Source organism: Glycine max, chromosome 16, assembly GCF_000004515.6.
Source record: "Glycine max cultivar Williams 82 chromosome 16, Glycine_max_v4.0, whole genome shotgun sequence".
In the NCBI taxonomy this organism is placed as follows: Eukaryota; Viridiplantae; Streptophyta; class Magnoliopsida; order Fabales; family Fabaceae; genus Glycine; species Glycine max.
In genome coordinates this window covers 27025390-27047943 of record NC_038252.2, presented here as the reverse complement: position 1 = coordinate 27047943, position 22554 = coordinate 27025390, and the positions used below count along the sequence as shown (strand labels likewise).

Genomic DNA, 22554 nt, shown 5'->3' with positions numbered 1-22554 from the left:
ACTCATAAGGTAAATAACTTCAAAACAGACCCATTTTGATTTTGTTATTTTTGCCATCTAAATGCTAGAAAGTAAAGTTCGTAAATTTTACATGCAGGCCGGTTTAGTAGCCCACTGTCAAAGTAGAAATGAACGAACCAATAATACATTTAATCTAATGCAAGAGCATTATTAAAAATAAGAAACATAAACACTGGAAATTGAACTATGGAGACATGAAATTTCTGTCAAAGAAGAATGAAATTTTCAGCTTTATCACCTGTCAAGTAGATTTCTTTATAGCACAAAACATTTTCCTTTCCTCGGGGAATTAAGATCACTATCTTGTTCAGCTTCATCTGCTTGGTTTATTTCTGATGTCTAAAAAAGAATATTGTGTCAGAATATGAAAGAATGTGAAACGTTAGGGAAAAGGAAAAAAAAAGTTAAGTCACACACAATTTACAGAAGGAAATTGAGACAAAAAAAGCTTGTGATGAGTGTGCTTAATTCGAAACATATTTGAGACATATCTAACCGGCCAATCTGGTTTTTAGGCAACTTATAGCACTCATCCACATATTTTAATACTAATTGTTCCTTTACATTGTTTTGCTACAGCTGAAAGACCTTATCAGAATCATTGCGACTTTCCTCCTTGAAATAGTTAATGACCCAATAATTATTAGGAAAATAATTGAAGTATATAAAACTACCAACACCTACGTCTCCAATGCACCCTCAATTTACTGTGAGTATATCCACTTTTTATGATAAACATGTTACTTCATCAGTTTCATTGTCTTCACCTACCCCTGCAAGGAAGTAACGTCACACCTTCATTGCCGGCATCAACACTTGACAAGCATGCAATTGCAACACCAACTGCTCCTTTGACTTTCCTATTATCTACTCAAACAGTAATAGCTCACTCAGTTATAAAGCCTACATCTCCACTTCCATCAATACCTAGTTAGCTACATCTCCACAACAAAGGATAATGCGAGCAACACCATTGGAATGCCAAAGGACAAGTTTTTTGCAAAAAGTTGTGTTATGTGTCTGGTTCAGTGTCTTTCGAACCAAGGTGCAGTTAAAGATGTCAACTATTATAAGAACCTTATTAGAACACATACTTATGAGAACCATGTATTCTAATAAGTTTCTTATAATCGTTAACATTTTAACGACACCTGATTGGAAAGACAGTACTAAACTAAATGCAAAATGCATCTTTTTGCAAAAACATTTCCTTTGCCATTCCGATGGTGCTATTCGGATTATCCCTTGTTATGGAGATGTAGGTCACTAGGTATTGATGGAGGTGGAGTTGCAACTGAGTTGTTGCTATTTGAGTAGATACTGGTCAAGTCAAAGGAGCAATTGCAGTTGCAGGCTTATGAAGTGCAGGTGTCGGCAATGAAAGTGATGACGTTGATTGCCTTTGAGGGTTAGGTGAAGAAAATGGAACTAATGGTGAAATAGTTGATTGATCATAAGAAGTTGGTCTACTCAGTTCTTGAGGGTGCACTGTTGACGTTGATGGTGGTAGTTCTATGTACTCCAATTATTTTCCTAATAATTGTTGGGAAGTTAACTATTTCATGGAGAAAATACGCTTTGCTTCTCATAAGGTTGTTCAGTTTTAGCAAAGCAAAGGATAAAGTATTATAATACATGGATGAATGTTAGTTGTTTAGAAACTAGATTGGTCGGTCATATGTCTCAAATATGTTTCTAATTAAGCACTCTCAAGCTGTTTTTGGTCTTAATTTCCTTCCGTAAAAGCTGTGCGAGATTTAACTTTTTGCCTAATGTTTCACCTTCTTTCAAACTCTGACATAATATTATTTTTAAGCCTAACAACTAGGGATGGGAAATGGGCGGGGTTTAGTTAGTTTGGGCCTTAAAAGCCTAATCCGCTACAAATCACACACACATGCGCATAAAGAAAAAAAAAAAATCAAACCTTAGATTTGATTGCTCCACCACAATGAAAACAAAAAAAAAATTGTTGTCCCAACTTCCTAAAGTAACTTTATGCATGTTAAAGGACTAAATTGCTTAAATATATATAAAGAGGAAAAAAAATAAACCTCAGATCTGATTAATCCCACCAATAATAAATACAAAATTTCAGTGCCTCGTCTTTCTAAAATTATTTTATGCATATAGTTAAGCTTTCAATTGTTGATTGCCATTTCAAAAATATAAAAAATTACAAGTGAAAAGCCGCTTAGTTGACAAACATATATCTAATAATAATAACAAGAAGCAGGTTTGCACAAATCAGAAGTGAAGGGGAATAATAAATAATCATATATATAGAGAGAGAGAGCGTGCCAAAAGGAAAAGTTGTAATAGTAGATAGAAAAAAAAAAATTGATCTCGTAACAAACAATTAGATTATCAGATACTAACAATGAAGGAAAGTTAAACCTTTAATATCCATCTTTAGAACTTCTTCGATCGTCAAGCCTAAGTTGATGTTCGTCTTGATCTCATTGAGTGAGAAATTTGATTTACAGATCCAAAAAAAGGTGAGTCGTGTTAAGAGATTTAACACGATGAGACGAGAGAAGAGGCGAAAGGGACAAGAGAGATGAGAACGATGCTAGGGTTTCAGAGCAAGAAAGAAAATCCGAGGGTTAAGTTTTAGGGTCAGATGTTAATACTTATTTAAAGTACGCGACATGATATGGACTTGGGCCTAACTTTATTCTTTATTTGTTGCAAGGCCCTGTTTTCGATGGATACAAAGATCCAAAGTAAAACTTTTCTAATGAAATTCATTCAAATCTATTTACATGTCTAAACCCACCAAACACCAATTTTTTTAATTGATTTATTTGGGTCCAAGTTGGATGTTAGTTGCTTGTGTGTCCCTATCACCAATTATACATTAGACATTTTTGCATTAATTAAAATCATTCTATTGATTACATGAGTCATTATTTTACTAAACTAAAACACAAATTAATATACGGTTAGATATAATAAAGATTGTGGTATATGGCCTATAAGTTTAAAAAAGAGAACACCTCTAATAGATTAGGTTTTAATGCCTAATCTCCACTAGAACCGCACATAGATACATGACTGACCCAAGATAAAGCATTGAAGCTTAAACTTTAAATCCACCAAAAAAAATACTTTGTTCTTAATTTACAAGAGGTCGTTGCTTCCAACGCTAATGAGAAACAAAGCCTCGGAAACAAAGTGCATGTCCCAATATCTCAGTGATGTTTCCACGAACCGATGCAAATTGTTCCACCTGCCTTTCAAAGAAAACCACTTCTCCCTACATAGATACAATTCATGACTCCCACTTTAGTTGCTTTTAATTAACTATGCATAAATTATGTACTAGTAAATATTTATAAGACAACTATGATAGTAAATAAGTATATAAGTGCAAATTTGAAAATTCTAAATAATGAGTGAATTTGATTAAACTTTTAAAAAAGTAATTTAAAAAAAAATTAATAAGCAAATAGGGGGTAGTGTATTTAAACTTATTTGTTGAAAAAAATAGTTATTTTAATAAAATAAGTAGTTTTGTGTGTGTTTATCTAAATTTTTTTGTTTTAAAAAAATAGTTTTATGTTTATTTTAAAAAGTAAATTATATTTTAAATAAAAATAGTTTAGACAAACACAGAAAATCATAAAACAGGTTATTTTATCTAAAAAAAACTTAAACAAACTAGTCCATTATTATGCATATGTATTAATGCAATTGTCAACATTTATTATCATTCAGTCAAAAAACATTTATCACATTTATTAGCATGTTAAGAGGAATCGATTACTAACGAATGGTTCAAAATCTCAAGCATTTTGAGTGAAGTCATAGATTTAAACATACAAAATTTATCTCACATATTCAGTATGTAAAGTAAAAATATAAAGTAAGAAGTAGGAAAAAATCAATTACTTATTGTTACAGGAATTTGTAATGATTTTAACATGTTAATTATAATATGCTTATGATTCAAATCTATTTTCACATATGCACATTTCCTAAATTAAAAAAATAGAAAGATTTTCTTTTTTTAATAATATTGTTTTCCCTTGTTCTTTATCAATTTATTATATTAAGAATATATATATATATATATATATATATATATATATATATATATATATATATATATATATATATATATATATATATCATTAATAATGTTTTCACATCAATGAGATTTAAACTCATGTTTTTGTGAAATATAAATATGTTCTCACCAACTGAATTAACTTTTATTGACATTAAAATAGTATATATATTTTATTATCTTTGTTTATTTATATGATACCAAATCTCAAATTTATTTAAATATCATACTTGATCCCTCTTATATCAACTTAGTAACAAAATTTTTAACGTATGCTAACAGTGATATTTTATTTAAAATAGTTAATAAAATTATGTTAGTATTACAAAGTATCAAATACTTTACACCCTTTCTCTTTTTTACCTGTTTTAATTTGTCTAACGAAGCACTGATTCTTTTCCTTTTAAAAACTCATTATGTAGTAAACAAATTATACAGTAATTAATGTCATTCGTAAAATTATTTCTAGAATAGGTTTAAAATAAATCATGCATTGAGTATCCAACACATTTTGAGGAAATAAAAGAAAAAACATAAACAAGTACAGAGTATGGAATGAAATTATCTTTACTTACCAACTATCTTCTTAAATATTAATTTAAAGGTAGTTTGTGATACGAAGGAAGTGAGTTGGATGGGGAGTATCACGTGTAATCACAAGATGCATGTTGATTTGAAAATAAAAATACATTTATATTAGAATTTCTTGAGTGCACTAGGCTTAGTCCCTCAAGTAAATGTTCAGGGGTTTGAATATCGACAGGTGTGTATGGACAATTTTTTTGGGGAACAAGGGTTGCATAGTTGCAAAATATATTAGAGTCTTTTTTATTTGAAGAAAAAAAAAGTGTTGTTTTGGAGAGGATAATTTTAGTTGTTCCAACTTTTATTTTAAAAAATATCATTAGACAACACAATTTAAATGTTGATGAACATAACAAAATCTCTATTATTTGTTTCTCAATTATTTACATCTTTTTTTTGTCTCTTTCTCACCTCACTATCTTGTCCTACTCTTGCTTATGCATTTTTAGGATAAATACTTATATTCGTTCTTAAATTTCTTAGGTACTAATAGTTAGGTTTTTCAAAGATGTAAAATTAAAATTGTCTCAGAATTTATAAAAAGTATGACAAATTAGTTTTACTGTTAGTTTTTTTTTCATTAACTCAAATAGTTGTATCGATGTGACACTTTCAATGATGACATGACAGTTAACACTTGTCGTTGTGTCATCTACGTAGTTACCACATGTAAAAGATTGAATTTTTGATATGGTTTCTAAAATTAGCATCTTGATATTATTTTAATCCTTGAACTTAATCACTTACTAACATTTTGGTCATTGAACTTAACATGTATTATCATTTTGGTCCTTGAAAGCACTTCTAAATTTTCAATTAAGTTTCATGTTGCATGAAATTATTAGTATATACATTATTATATTTTCTTACTTCTATTATTTCTACAATTTTATCATTTAAATTATACTAGAAATATGAAACTAATTTATAAGTGATTACATCACAATAGTAAGTGTTACATCTAGGACATTACTAACAAGATTCTATAAGATTCCAAATAAGATATTCTACCCAAATTAAGTTATTATCTTATATGTTATTAATATGTATAGAATATTAGATTAACTAATTAATTAATCTATTTTATGAAATAATGTTAATGATGAAAAGATAGTTAAAAAAAAAACTTGACCCATAATAACGATTGAGTATAAGAGAACATGAAAAATAAAAGTGTTAGAACCACTTCTTCATACCTTTTGCAGTTTTCATATCATTGTTAAACTATTAAGTATTTTTAAAAGTTGATGACACACTAGGAAAAGGTCTTTTTAATGAGCTTGTTAATGTTTTAAAAAAATATGGCCTTAATATTGATGATATAAGGGGACAAGGTTATGATAATGGTTCCAACATGAAGGGTATAAATCAAGAAGATTATTAGACATAAATCCTAGAGCATTTTATACATCGTGTGGGTGTCATAACTTGAACTTAGTTTTATGTGATATGACTAGTTCGTCTCCTAGAGCTATTTCTTTTTTTGGAGTTCTACAACGTATTTATTCTTTGTTTGCTTCATCTACCATACAGTGGAAAATTTTGCAAGATAATGTATCTAAATTTTCTATTAAATCATTATCTCAAACTCGTTGGGAAAGTAGAATAGAAAGTGTCAAAGTTATTAAGTTTCAAGCTCCAAAGGTAAGAGATGTTTTGACTGAATTATCAAAAAATTGTGAAGATCCTAAATTAAAAAGTGATGTCATGTCTTTAGCAACTCATGAACTTGAAGATTTTGAATTTTTATTAGGAATGAATATTTTGTATGATATTTTGTTTGCTGTCAATTCTGTTATCAAGATTCTACAATCAAAAGATATGCATATAGATGTTGCTATAGATCATTTAAAAGGTCTTATCACTTATTTAAAACATTATAGGGAAAACGGGTTTGCATTGGCATTAGTATCCACAGAAAAAATGGCTATCGAAATGGATATAGAGCCAAAATTTCGTGAAAAACGTAAAATTCATAGAAAATCTCATTTTGATGAAAATATTAGTAATGAGATTACACATTCACCTGAAGAATCTTTTCGTATTGAGTATTTTTTAAACATATTAGATCAATCAATTATTTCTATTAAGACACGATTTGAACAATTTTTACAATATGAGACTATTTTTGGTTTTTTATTTGATTCCAAAAAAATTAAAGCTTTAGATGAGGATGAATTGAAAAAATATTGTATTAATCTTGAAAAGTTTTTAAGGTTTAATGAATACTCTGACAAAATATTGCAGGGATTTATAAAACTGGGGAACCAAATTTGTGAATTAAATTATAGGGGGACCAAATCTGAAATTGGAGATAAACTGGGAGACCAAAAATGTAATTTTACCTAAAAAATATGATCCATTAGAAGTTAAAAATATATGAACTACAAAATTAAGCATAAAATATAGTTCACTCATTATATTCTCAATGGAGAAGGTAGTTATCGTCTATCACGTCAGAGTGTACAATATATACGACCTACAATATTGGGTATCAAATATAGTTCACTCATTATACTAATCATGTTAAAGTATACAAAGTAAAAGAAAATACAATAAAAGATGAAAAAAAATGAAAATATCTAATTTCATCTTAAATTTTGATGGAATAAAATGATCAATTTTATATCTTTTAGTCTTTGAATTTTCTCCTTAATTAAATAAATATATCGACTTTTAAAAATAAATTATTTGTTAATATCTATATATTTACATAATCTACATTTTTAATTTGATTCTTATAAAAAACTAATTTAATTTTAATATATGCATTTATTTTCAATTCATTATGTTATTGTTTGTCACTGTTATAATATTATTTGTTAGAATTTAAGCTTAATAAAATATAATAAACAAATTAATAGTGATTCCAAAAATAAAATTTTGAATTTCTATACATAAAAATTATTTTTGATTTAATTTTCATCACTATAAATAAATGTCATTTATTATTACTATGTTAACAATTTATATGTAGTGTGACATTTAATTAAAGATTTAAAATTGTTTTGAATGGCCAAAATGAAAATACATATTTAAGTTTATGGACTAAAATAACAGTGTATAGTTAAGTGCTTCTAATGAAAAAATATATAATATATTCATATAATTTTTTTGCAATATAATAATATAAATTATATTTAAAGAATTAATAATTGATAAGAATATTATTGTAAACTTCATTATCGTTTTACTTGTAGACCAAACACAGTACATGATAAAATATTATTCACTTTCTTAATAATTACTTTATAATTATGTTATTTTCTAATTGAATGATATAAAAGTAATTATAGTAATAATGCATGGAAATTAGACACGTAAAGATTTTTTTTTTAATTTCTACATGAAGATATATCATAATCTTTCAATTTTTTTTGGAAGCCTCATTGTAGGTAGGGGTTTCTGCATATTGGATCGGATTAATTTTTAAGAGAAAAATCACTCTATCCATTTCGATTTTGTTAATCTATCATCTAATTGATTTAAACTTTTAATCTGATTTTATCCAATTTAAAGTGATTTTAATTGAATTTATTTTTATTTTAATCCTACTTTAATTTTTTAGAAAATATAAAAATGTAAGATATATAATAAAAAATAATTTAAAATATCAAATATTTTATTTATATATCATTATATAAATAATAATAAAATATTTACAGATCTTCACTCAAATAATTAGTATATGTATCTTTAATTAAATATATTTTTCATAAATAAATAAAAGTCATATGATAATTTTATAAATATATAAGAAATAACAAAAAAGAAATGAATGATATTTTAAATTTATAAATAAAAATATATACATATATATAAGTTCAATTTAAATTGATTTCTAAAATCAAATCCCATCCAATAAAAATCTTTTAATTTTTCAATTTTTTGATCTGTCTGATTTTCAAGTTTATTGGGTTTTTGCATTTTTGGTTCAATTTTTCGGTCCATATTAGATTGGATATGTTTATAAACAGCTGAACTGTAGGTTGCTCCGTGTGGGCCTAAATATTTACATATGTAAGCCCAACGTGGTTAAATAAATTTGGGGATTGCTAGTGACCCCTACACCATTTGCTATTGGTCCCTACAAATATTAAAACCCCATTGAAAAGATTTTTTTACCCCACAGTTCAAACCTATCACCCTTCCCTCAACCGCCTTCCCCTTCCCACACCTCCAACCCTTCTTTGCATAATGGAATTATATACAATGAAAATGTGATTCTATTTTATATTTTGCTAATAAAATTATATTTTCGTTGTGTAATTTTTTTTACCACCTTTTACAAAACAGAAACATATTTCTGTTGACTATTGTTTTAATGATTTTTTATTCATTATAAATGAAGTTACCTTTTTTAAATAATCAAATTAATTGTGATATAATGTATTATTTTTAATAGTACTCAATATTTTTTTTAATTTAATTTAAATTAATTGGATACAAGTTATCATTTATAAAGGTAATCAAATTAACTATTAAGAGAGTTACCTTTATTAATAGTAATTAAATCAATTTATGATATTAACTTATATTATAATTAATTCGATTACAGTTAAAAAAGTAACTTATTATTAATTCAATAAAAATGTAAAGTGCTTTGCTGAGTAAAAATAAATTTATAAAAATTAACAAAATAAAATTATGTTTCCATTTTTAAAAGGATGTGCAGAAAAATTATATAACAGAAACATGATTCCATTAATAAAATAGACAACATAATCATGTTTCCCTTGTGTAATTCCTTTTACACAATAGAGACATGATTTCTTGTGTACTTTGTCAATGAAATCATATTTTCGTGAAAAAGAATATTTTTAGATAAAAAAAACTTAAAGCAACTCAATAGGGACCAATAGCAAATGTTGTAGGGTCAATATTAATCCCCATAATTTTTTGTGATTTAACAGCTCATTATGGAAAGCCAGCCCAAATGAATCACGTTTTGGTGGACTAATTAAATTTGCAAAATAGGTAAGGATAGAGTGTTGCTACCGGCACCATGCAAATTACATGTATACGACCATAACTTGCCAAACTTTTATTTTATCCTTTCATAAAATTGATACAATTGGATAATCAAGTTATTAGTACAATACTTATGTTATAAAATAATTAATATTATTATATATAGTACTAAAATTTTTAATATATATTTAATGTGTATGTAAATTTAAATAATAAATTTTGTGATAATTAATTTTAATATAATAGTTAATATATTTAAATATAATTTTTTTATATTAAATTTATGATTTTTATTTAAAATTTATATATATAAAAAAATATATTATTAAATTAAAAATAATTATAAGATAAAAAATACATTAATAAATTTATAATTTTTATTTACAATTTATATATATAAACAAATTAGTTATTAAATTAAAATTAAATATTATAAAATTTATTATCTAAATTTAGATATACATTAAATATATAATATAAATTTTAGTGTTATATAATGATAATGGTTAGAGTAACTGTATCAGCACCGCCCCCTCTTCCCCCTTCCAATCTATGGGCCGCCGAAGCACCCACACCCCATCGTCTTCCCCATTCTCATCTTTTGTCCGTAAATGAGTGTGACCAGTACTCGCGGTCTACAGCAGAAGGACCAAGATAGAAGAAGGGAATGCCACCTTTACCTCAAATCCATACTTCGTGCAAGGGAAAACAACACGATACTGATAGAGAGACAAAAAACGTGGAACAAGGCTAAGTTGGAGAAGGAAGGTGTAATAGAGAAGGGTAAAAGTTAGTGGATTTTAATATTTTAGGGGATGCAGGTGGTAAAATTTTAAAAATGACACGTTTTATCCCCAATTAAGAAACTTACATATTTTATTATCTTTTTACTAGTAACATAATTTCACTTTTTACTTTTAACTTTTGGTAAATTTTATTTTCAAGAAATTAATTTGACACATTTTACTCTCAACTTTTAACAAATTTATGATCATTTTATTTCTAACATAATTACACTTTTTACTTTCAACTTTCTATTTTTTTTTTTGTCAAATTTTACACCCAACTTTTTACTTCCAACTTTTTTTATTTTTTGGCAAATATTAATCTTAACTTTATTTTTGGCAAACTCTATCCTAATTTTTGTGTTCATTAATGAACAAATAGTTAGAAGTAAGATCTGTAAGTTTTTTAAAAGTTGGAGTAAAATATATTAAATTAATTTGTTGAAGGTAAAAAATACAATGAAACTTATATTTAAATATTATCTATAACATAAAAAAAAATCTAGTTCAAATATTGATTGGGAATGACTCATAAATTATTGTAAATTTCATGATATATATGTGTTTGATTTTACCTATAAAATAATATTATCTATAACATGTAACTTGAAAACGATACCCTTGATTCCACCATTTGACAAGTACATTATATATTAACCAACTTGCCCGCATGGCTCATCATAAAAACAAAAGAGGCTTATAAAACTTAAATTTATACAACAACAGCCAAGTCAGATAACAAAAGCTTGTTCAATTTCTCGGTCTTCAATGTTTGTTTATTGATTGTATACTGAGCCTTGGATAACAAAATCCAAGTAGTGTAGAAAACCAAAGTAACAAAATCCAACTTGCTTTAAACTCTGTCTTCAATTGATGACTATTCCTGAACCAATAGACTGAAATTCATGGGTGCTACATATTCTTTCCCACCACTATATAGTTTATGAGCAGCTATCCGAGAAGCATGCTCAGTGGGATGGTACTGGTCCCAGAACAAGAATTGGCTGCGATTTTCGCATACTTGGGTATCGGAGCCACAGGGTACTCCATCAATAACCGTTTCATTTCCGCAGCAAGCTGATGTCACGTTACTCAAATCTTCATAATCATACAAAACAACAAAATGAAACCGTTTTAGCAATGAAATACTTTTACTTGGGAAATAAAACTGCTATTTATCATGAAATTTATTTTTTTATGGATGAAATTTTAGGTAAGTTAAGTCTCGAAAACATACCTCAAGACTAAAAAAATACTTATATATTCCCTACAAACAAAATCCTCATATCCACAGTAAAAATCAAACTTATATCCTTTTAAAATATGAATTTGTTCGTTGTCAAATGGATTAACTTTTATTGGTATTTACCATGAGATATATGTACTTATATACAAACTTCATATATATTATTTTTTTCTCTATTATGATATCATATTTATATTTTCTCATTTTCCTTTTTTTTCTTTTTAGGTGCAAATTCGTTTTGAGTATCCATAAATTATTTTTTGCTGAAAGAAACAGGACAAGTAATGTGTGAAAGCACAATTTTTTTTTCTTTCATGGATCAGTAAAGAAACTTACGAAGTGGGTCAGGATTGTTTATCATGTCATAGGTAATAGCATATGAATTCCCAAGTGAGTACTTCATGCCCGGGAACTCTGAGCTCAAATTTTCCAACACATCACCAATTTCTATGTGAAAGAGTGCAGCAAGAGTATTAATGTCGTTCACACAGTGACCAGTTCCATTGGTAACAATTGGGACACAACCTACAGGAGGAACACTTAATATCCCAAATTTTCTGGCTCCAAGGTTGTGTAGATTCTGTGGTGTAGCAATAAACGTTGAAGGAAATTAAATAAAGGTTGCTTCTTACATAGTATCAATTAAAAGTATAATAATTATGCACATCTAAAACTATTTTATATTATAAAGCAATCATAAATTATTCTTAATATGATTTTTAAGGTAATTAACTTTAACATAAATAATAAGTTATAATTAGATGAAAGTGTAAAATTATTTTATAATATTAATATATAATTATTTTTCTCATCAATTAATTACTATTCAGTAAAAAGGGAAATGCTAGAGGACGTACCTTGAGATGGGTATGGTAAGTAGTCCTTAGCAGGTTGAAGAATTCCTGAACCTCACGTGTGATATTGAAGTTGGGATTCTTACTCACATTATACAAAAGGAAATCAAATATGTCATTGCTTCCCGCACTTATAAGGAAGAGAGATTTGTTAATTGTAGCCTCGGCAGTGTCGTTTAGATATTGCAAGATATTGCCGTGAACGGTTGCAAACTGTTGGATCTGGTCTGCCATCGATACTACATCGATCTGTTTTGACAAAATATTTTAATTTGATTTTGTCCCAAAAAACAAAAAAAAATTAGGCTATTCTCTGGTAACTTAGTTTAATCGTTGATGAGAAAGTTAAAGATTGATAAGGCATGATGATTAATTATTCGTGTTTGGTCCTCTCCCTAACACACTACTTTATTTAATTAGTTAAAATTTATCAAAAATCATAAAATTTTAAAATAATCATTAAATATGATATAAGATTTATAAGTTTTTGATATTTTCAATAAATTTAGCCAATAAAAGTATGTCAAGAAAAGTATATTCCTAACATTTATCTTATTCATGTACCTGTAATAAAAAATGTTAAAATAATGTATTTCCAACATTTATTATTTATTCCAATAATTTTTTATCATAAATATTTTTTTTTAAAAAAAGGAATATCATATATCATAATATATATTTTGATCAAATGTGATAATATATATCATGCTACGATGATAAAAGAGGTACCAAAGACTGGTGAGGAGTTTGGTAAAAAAAAGACTAGTGAGTTGTGTGGATCCTCTCCTGTCCTCATACTTCCCATCTCTCCAGCAGGAAAAACAAGGGAGGAGAGGACAGAAAATAGAAGAGAGAGAGTTGAAAGTTGAAATAAAAAATAGAAAGGAGGAGAAGATAGAGAGACAGGAGAAGGTTGAAGAGAGATGTTGCTGGAGAGGATGCGAATCCGATTAGTGAGGAGGAAATAATCGACGATGCAAGTTTAAAATATTTATCTTGGAATAAAGAATTGAAGGGAGCAAATCTACTTAAAAGTATATCCTTACTTAATTATTGTTAAAATAACTAATTTTTGTCAACTATAGAGGTGGCAAAAGGAGAAAGGGAGAGCTTACAAAGTGTTGTTTTCCTGTTTCTTCCATAATCCCTGATCCTCCTGAAGCAAAATTAACGCCTTTAAGAATCGAGCTGTTGAAATTTTCTGTATCATTGTTGACTAGATACAAATATGCAGGTGGGCTCTCGTTTAATCCTAGTAATCTCACTGATCAGCAAAATAAACATAATTAGTAACAGTTGGGTTGAACTTATTTTATTTTTGAGGAAAAAAATAAACAAATTTTTTTATGAACTAATGTATTCCCAAACAATTAAGTGTTAAGTTGAACTAAATAAACTTCGAACAACAGAATTTAATTCAGTTGATTTGATTGAATAAGATGAATGAATTAATATAAATGTATATTACATGTCTTTGATTTTTATGGATAAAAAAAACCTCCAATCATAAAGTGATAATTTTAGACTTAATGGGTTAGTGATACCAATTTGATCAGCAGTGTTATAGCCATTGCTAAACCTCCCAGTTGGCTTTGAGTTAGGAAAATCAATCCCATAAGGTTTATTATCTGCCCTGGCTTTTGAATCATTCAAAAAATTGTTGGTGCCAACATCAAAAATGGAATCCCCAAAAATGTAAACTGCTGGCACTGCTGTTTCAGTGTCCACATTCAAACTCGAGCCAACCAGAGCAACAAATATGGCTACAAAGAGAATTAACACACCCATATAGAATAAAAGGCAATAACTGGGTATGAAGTAGTTGAGTGTAGGTTAATGCATGGTTTGGTCACTCGCTGCCACTATATAACTAGAGCTGGACTATGGACAAAATATGAGTACAGTGACCATAGGCTTTAATTAAATTAATTTTCTTTCAACTGCCAGTTGTCTAAAGGTCTTTTCGTTTCTGGCACAAAATGATGTTTTTGTATGCTTAGGAAATTAGGAGAATTAGGCGGTGAATTCTAGTGTTGAATTTAAACCAGGCGCTGCAAACGCAAGTTCTTGACAAAATCCAGCGAATTAAGCAACAAAATCCAAAGAATTAGGCAACAAAAATATTTCCTTGTTGTACAAAAGGGTCACTTTCATTTGAGAATCTTCATTGATGCCTTCATACATTCCTGTCGTGCTTTAAGTATTCCACGATCACCCACCTCCTCGATTACACGTTTCCAAATTAAAATAGCCTAGACTTTTTTTTTTTTTTTCTAATGATTACATATTAAATAGGAGATTGCGGACTTGGAGGACCAGACATGAGTACCCTTCTCACATATAGAGACATCTAATGCTTACATAGGTTGATGTTTTTCTAAGAAGAAGGTTAGGAGATATTGTTTTTGACATTTTTTTTTATCTTGTTAATCAATACTATAACTAAAGAATTAAAAGAGGAAAGTTTATATAGAAAATTACGCGGGAGTGCATATAACATTACAGGGAAGCGTATTTTTCTGCCCGTTAATAAAATACTTTCATCTTTTATTTCCTTAATTTAACACTTGTCTTTTTTTATTATACTTTTTATGATGGATTAAAATCACTAATTTTTTTTATAGATTTCGCTTCTCATTTAAGTTGTGTTTGTTTTTTTAATATGAAAATAATATTAGAGAGAAATTTTGTATTTTATTTTGGGATCTATTTTACAATCTACTTTAATTAAAAAAATTATTCAGTTTTCCTCCTCAAAATCAAACACATCCTTAATGATTTTCTATCATGATTTAGAAATAAGACCTACAAAAATTGTTGAGTTTTAATAAACTTATTTCAATCATATAAAAAGTGTTAATTAGAAAGATAGTTTATCAATGACACTTCTTTTTATTACATATATATTGTTTATGTAATATTTTTTTTGGATCACACTCTTTTAAGGGAGACAATTTTGTTGAACTGTGTAAAATTATTATAAATAATAAAATTATTTCTTTACAATTCAATAAGATGCATATCACCAATAAAGTGTGACACTAAGTAAAAAAAAAACTTGGGGTTCTTAAAGTATGTGTCAGATTCAATCTCTAACTATGTGAATAGAGGAGCACATGTGAGAAGAAAAATTTCCTCTCAATTGATATTCTATTTTTTCAAAAAATTAGTCGAATGACTTTTGGACGAAAGAATACCTTACTTTCAAAAGGAAAAAAAAAACTAATTAAATTAAAAATATTTGGTGTTAGTTAATTCATGGAGATGATAGATCACTTATTTTATTTTTTCTAAATTATTATTATTTATACTTTTTCATTACATCAATAGTTTTATTCTAATATTCTTTCTTTCATTTTTCATTTCTTTTTTAATAAAAAATGTAAAAATGCGTTGTACCAATATACAATTTTCTCTTTTAAGTATAATATGGCAGGTACAGAAGCTGCAATAGATCTCATTTGTTAATTGATCGTCACTTTGGGGGTTCCTTGTGCTTGTTCTTATTATCTTATGTAATTTTTTTTGCCTGATTATTATCTTAACATATGCTTCAAAAAATAAAATTCCTTATTTTATATGTAAGTTTCACCCACATCTACATTAATCCTAATTATCTCACAAAAAAAAACATTAATCCTAATTGGAAATAGAAAATGTTTAGTTGTACAACTTTTCTTGTTATACGTGTCATTATTAATTATTAGAAATGTGTCCATGTGTAAGCCACAAAAGCAAAATAAAAATATACAACAAAACAAAAAGAAGGCAAAATAAAATTAAGAAGCCATAAAAAATTACTCTTTCAGTTTTTTTTTAATAAAACTCAATTAACTAATTTAATTAAGATTTAAAAATTATTTAATATAGCTAGCAGGATTAAATTTATCTTAAATTTATATATTTTTCCTAAATCATGCCTAACACGAATGAGACATATTTTTATTCTTTTAAAAATATTTTTATTAGTTTTAATTCTTTTAATCTCTTTTATCAATAATATATTTATTGTTATAATTTTTATTGACCGACCATGAAAAGTAAAAGTAAATTCCTAAAAAGTCTTTATACAACACAAAGTTAAACTAACAAAAAGTTTAAAATATTATTTTATGTGTCCTAAAATAAGTATCATTTTAAGTTGTTTTCTACATATAAAAAAATATCAAAGAGTCTATTAGTTAGTCAAACAAGAGTGCATGAATTATTATAAACTTTCTAACACAATAATTCTTGTGGACAAAAAAATACAAAGAAACATTAATAAATAGGAGAAAGAAAATGATATACATAACTAAACTCATTAAATAGATGAAAGATAGTGATATTAGACTATTAGTATGACATTAAAAAACAAAAGTAATACTTATTAGGAATATTAATAAGAAAAAAAATTAATATTATATTAAAAAACTAACATGATCTTTATTTTAGAATTGAGATAATAATACATTAATCTTATTATTTATTAAATTCACACAAATACTCATAATTAAGAATATTTTGTGAAAATAATTAATGTAAGTGAAATTTTAGATTGAGTCTTGTAAAAACTTATAAACTTTTAATTTTAGTCTTATAAAAAAAGTAGCATAAAGGATTACTAAAACTTATTTGTGTCTACATTTTTATGATTTATAAATTTACATGGCACAAACCTTGTTGGTTTCCCATGGTATGCACTACGAACGGTTTGCTAATAACAAGTCATTTCAAAATCTCAAAATTCCAATATCAAAACAACCAATGTATGCTCAAAGTCTCAAACAGTTGTACAGTTATACATAGGATACCTCTCAAGTCTCTTATGACGGGAGAGAGAGGGGCCATAATTCAGCGAGCAACTACTAATACTATACATACTTTTAGTGGATAATTTCTTTCCAAATATGGAGTACCTTCTCAAGAAGTGAAGTTCTTTCACTTGTAAGATGCATTTTGAGAGTCGTACTGATGTGTAGATCATCAATTGTTAAATAAACATTGAGCTATTTGTCACAACAATCAAATTAGTAACACTACAAATTCAGATTATAATAGTTTCCATTACATAATAAGCTTAACAGGGACTTGGACATTCATTCTGTAAGTTCAGATTACGATAGTTTTCATTACACTTTTAGAATTTCATGCCCCTATCATGTAGTATATTCAGAATGATGGAATAATTACGGAGAGTTGAGGAAAGTTAATACTATTCCAGAAAAAAAATATAACATGCTGAGGCAGAACCGTACGTACCAAAGTATAGCATCCAATGTTCTTAGTATCTCTATGTAACAAAATATACCATTCTTATATGTATTGTGTATAAATTAATTAAATAGATTCATAAACAGTTGGTTGCTAAAGTGGGTTCAGGATTGTGACTTCTTGAATTTTAGTGCATCAAAGCGGGCAGCAAGTTCATCATAATCTGGCAATTTGGGATGAACATGAATGCGGCTATCCTGTTTAACCATAGATGAAGGTACTGGTGGTGGAAACCGATTAGGGGGCATAGTAACCACAGGAGGTTCTTCTGCTTCAATTTCTTCATCACAATCTGATTCATCAAACTTAATATCTGAATGCGCAGAAGTTGGATGGTAGCTGTGCCTCCTATAATCATTTCCACCATATTGATCCGGCAATGTATCCTCACTGTTCAGATGATCAGATCTTGGTACGCTCTGTGACCTGTACATTTTCTCTTCAGTTGTAGATTTTGGAGTCTTGTTCAGGCCACATTTTGCAGGATTGTTTGATTGGAAGGTCCCAGAGTTGACTCCTGAGTTATACAACTTATCATTGTAAGCATATGGTTGTGGAGCTTCAATAGACTCCTTCATAGCCATATAAGCAGCAACTTCAGCAGCAGCAATTGCTTTCTTAGCTGCTTCAGCTGCTGCTTCAGCAGCAGACTTGGAATCCTCGTAATACACGGCCTCAGTTCTTCCACCACCTGATAATCTGATGAATCACCAAAAAATTCCATTAGAGAAATAAGATGACAATATAATGCACACATCTAATAGGGTAGAATCTAGAAATAAATGGATCACCTAGTAGCTGGCTGATTTGATTCCACTGACACATTTGAAGAATGTTTCACTGGTAGGCTGCTGGCGCTGACAAAAGCACGTGGCCCTACCTGACAAGAGAGAAAGAGCCAAATCATCAATTAAAACTTGAGACAAAGCATGAGAAGAAAGCAAGGAAAACCAAGACACAAAACGTACTATTAGCTCTTCTGGAGGCTTGAGAAGTTCTGTCTCACTTTCTGTAGTATCCCAATCAATTTGATGTTCCTTAGCTATTTCCTTCAACACTTTCAATTTTACTTCACCCGGTGGTGTTCGTACTGAGAGCTTTTCAATCAACTAAAATTCATTCCCATTTGCAACACTAGTATGAATACTTGTTGTGGATTAATAGAAATTAAGTAGTTTACTGACAAGCAAGCATCAAAATCCAAAAGGCTGCTTTTTTGTAAGCAAATACAAGAAAAATGGCAGTCAGAAATAGGCTTACCTGGCGATTTACACCGCAGCTAGGTCTGAGATCAACAGCTGCAGATACAAAATCTTTCCCATATTTCTTGTCAAAGATATTCTTAAGTGCCACAAGTTCTGGTATTTCAGAGCACCTAGGGGCTGCAAATATTAAGCTAGCAATTCCTTCTTTCAAATCTGCTGGACATTCCCTGAAACAAGTAGGATTAGCATCAGAATTTCAAACCTGTCACTTTTATAATAATATAATGAGGTTCCGACACACTTTACCTTTGCTTTGAAATGATTGGGAGCCTGGCCACAACTAATTCACAGAAGAGTTCAATGAACTCATTTGCAGCCAAAACATTTTGCTCTCTCATGACATGTTCAACCTACAAAGCCACAAAAATCTTTCTGTAAAAATCACAAAATAGTCATCTCAATTATCAAATTAAAAAGGCATTTGATAAGTCACCATACCACCTCTAACTTTCAAATGTCATTCCTTCTAAAAAAGTGAGCATTTCTCACAGCCTTCCCAATTAAAGTATATTGTTGGACTAATTCCCATGAAAGCTTACATTAGATACAATTTCATCCTAAATTCTCTTTCTTTATTACATTAAAAGACATCATTTAAGGATAATTATTGGTAAATACTAAATACTAGAAAATTACATGTGGCCTCTTCTTTACTATTAGTTAGATTTATTTAGTTAGAAAAGGATATCATGGTGGAAAAGCTTACTGAGAAGTAATGAATTCTGATTCAATAAGTAGTTTGGCACAGTTCAACATAGAAAATGTTCTTGAGACGTCTGAAGCCTCGAGACACGAGATGGCACAGTAGTCATAAATGGGAAAGACATCTCGTGATGCTTAGATATTGTGACGATCAATAGATACTATAAACCAACCTAAATCATAATACTCTTTAAAAGACTTGTACTGAAATAAAAGCTAAATCCTCTTGTTACAAATTCTCACCCTTTTTTAGTATCCCCTGAAGTGACTAAAGAGACCGGCATCTATAACCTTAAGCATTTGAAACTAACTATGTACTGATATAAGTCAAAGATGACAATTAATGTCTTATGTCTTTTGACTAGAACATCCCAATTAGTTCTCGTGAACCTTTACATCGATACAACTTCACACTGAATGCTCTTTCTTCATAACACTAAAAGTTGTCATTCAAGAATAATTTTTGGAAAGAATTAGAAAATTAAATGTGACCTCATCTTGTTAATTGTTATAGATAACACCATTAGTAAGTTACAATTAGTTAATTAGCTTTATGCTGATATTGGGAGGTGTTGACTCTCAAAGTTCTGCAATGTTTTATATGTACAATGTGCAATTTGTTGGAATTTTCCATTCCAATGTAAAATTATATTAACTATTTATTATTATTAGAGGATTTTATTTCATTTGATCAAATTAAATGAGTATGTTAGATAATTAAATAAGATGATATGAACTTTAAATAAGCAGGTGTTGATTTATTATGAGATAATGAGAACGCTGTTAGGTTAAGACATTATAAGAAGATTATGATTCTCAATATACTCAACCGTCACACATAATTTTTCTTCTCCTCATTTGAAGAGTTACGAAAAGTCCTATTGAGAAATAAAAAGATTTCGGTTAAAAAAAAACCATAATATTATTGTTTGTGATCGTGATGGATAGCTGTAAAGATCTTACAACAAATGTCAAAGAACCTTACACCAAAAATCAATTATGGATCCAAGTATTTTACCTAATTCTTAATAATCAAACATAGATCCTAGGACTTTTGATGAATTGTCCTAAATTATAGACCTGTGTGAATTTTTAACTTCGCCATAAAAAATAAAGATTAAAGAAATAAATATTAAAGATATTTCAACACAATTTACCCCTAATTTTATCAAGATTCTACCGACTAGTATCAAAGCTCCAGCCTTGAAGGATTCAGGTTTCATAGAGAAGGAAGAAGAAGCACATTCTTGACATTATTGGGCTCCAAGATGGAGGGGGTTCTTGGATGCAAGAAAACAGAACCAACAAAAAGAAACAGATGCAGAATAACGTGGAAGGATTCAAGAAGAGAAGCAAGAACAATTAGGTTAAAAAGGAATCCCCATTTTTGCATTTTTGTTATTAGTATTACCCTGATGCGAGCGGTGGCGTCTTGACCAGACTGGAGAAGAAGGGCAATGTCGCGTCGCATCTGCCTCACGACCACCTCTCTCTTGTTCCGCAGCAGCTTGATCCTCGCCACCGCCATCTTCGCTGCCGTTTTGCTGCAATCACACACACAGTCGTTTTGTTTATTTGTGCGTCGTTTAGTGCGAAAGAGAGAGAGTTCAAGGTGCAGTGAAGTACCATTTGGAGGAGTTGAAGCCGAGGCGGAGGAGCGAGAGCGTTAGCTTGACGAGCCTCTTGGTGCGTGAAGAGGCGGCGCTTGCAACCGTCATGGCGGTGGCGGAGAGTAATGGCTCCTGCTCCGACTTGGGGTTTAAGGAGATAAAGAGAAGAGTAACGGTCTTCTAACAAGGAAAGAAAATAATAATAATAATAATAATAATAATAATAATAATAATAATAATGAAAAAGGAGAGTTAGAAAAAGGGAATTATTTTCTCTTTTTTTTTTTTTGAGAGTAAGGGCAACTTTAATATAAGAGGTTCACTAAGGATTTTGAGTTTAATATTTGATTTTATGTGAATTTTGTAATAAAGATGTAATAAAAAAATTTAAGGTAGAAAATAGGTTCTGGTACAGGGTATAAAAATCCTAAAGAGATTTATCCCTAAAATAAATATAAAAGAGATCTTAAAAAAAAATTAATTTTATATAACACTCACTAAAAAATAATTTAAAATTTATCACCCTAAAAGTTACTCTAATGGAGCCTGTGTCTTTGTGGGAAAATGTAGCCGTTATGAGACGGAACACGTTGAGAATGAAGCTTCTACTTCTACTGGAATCCTATGCAACGAGGCTGTTCTTGTACTGTCGAATATTACAACCATCAAAAGCGTCACGACGCTGACCTAGGGATTCGTGAGACTTACCAACTAAGGTGTATCACTTGTTGTTAGAGAGATGCCAAAAAATTGGTCAGTGGAAATATTTGTATTCAGAATATGTGCAATGTCTAATATTTATACCTTATTTATGAGTATTGATATGTTTGAATCAAAATTAATATTCATATCGTATTTTCTTTCTCATACTGTAGTTGTTTCATCAAATAATAAAATATAAAGCATTCATTAGAATGTTTGGATGAAGAAATTAAACTAGCTAGATATTAGAATGCTGTTTTTTTATAATGTAATTTGTTTGGATATGATATTTTAAAAGTAATTAAAATATTATCATTTGTGTAAAGCATTTTAATCTACTAGCTTACAGAATTTCAAATTCTCACAGAAAAACAAAAAAGTTCATCAGTCTTTAGAAACACATTATCCATAGTGCTATCTCTCCCGCTCAGCGTACACTCGTAGCTCTCTTTCCCTCCTCTCAACTGCGTCACGCGTTATCACCTTTC

At 28.9% G+C, this 22554-nt stretch overlaps 2 protein-coding genes across 2 annotated transcripts; both read right to left on the bottom strand.

Annotated features, from left to right (window-relative positions):
- Nucleotides 1-11109: 11109 nt before the first annotated feature.
- Nucleotides 11110-14322, bottom strand: LOC100786081 (GDSL esterase/lipase At5g37690). The gene is made up of 5 exons (XM_014768720.2): nt 14079-14322; nt 13650-13798; nt 12538-12783; nt 12017-12260; nt 11110-11532 (listed from the first exon to the last, which is right to left on the bottom strand). Exons 1-5 carry the CDS (start codon nt 14320-14322, stop codon nt 11312-11314), a joined length of 1104 nt encoding a protein of 367 aa, XP_014624206.2. The 3' UTR covers nt 11110-11311.
- Nucleotides 14323-17712: 3390 nt separating this feature from the next.
- LOC100781075 (IST1-like protein) lies at nt 17713-21987 on the bottom strand. Its single transcript, XM_003547857.5, has 7 exons — nt 21381-21987; nt 21166-21298; nt 19299-19402; nt 19048-19219; nt 18756-18896; nt 18579-18667; nt 17713-18486 (listed from the first exon to the last, which is right to left on the bottom strand). The coding sequence occupies exons 1-7, from the start codon at nt 21470-21472 to the stop codon at nt 17892-17894; spliced, it is 1326 nt and encodes a 441-aa protein (XP_003547905.1). The 5' UTR covers nt 21473-21987; the 3' UTR covers nt 17713-17891.
- Nucleotides 21988-22554: the final 567 nt, after the last annotated feature.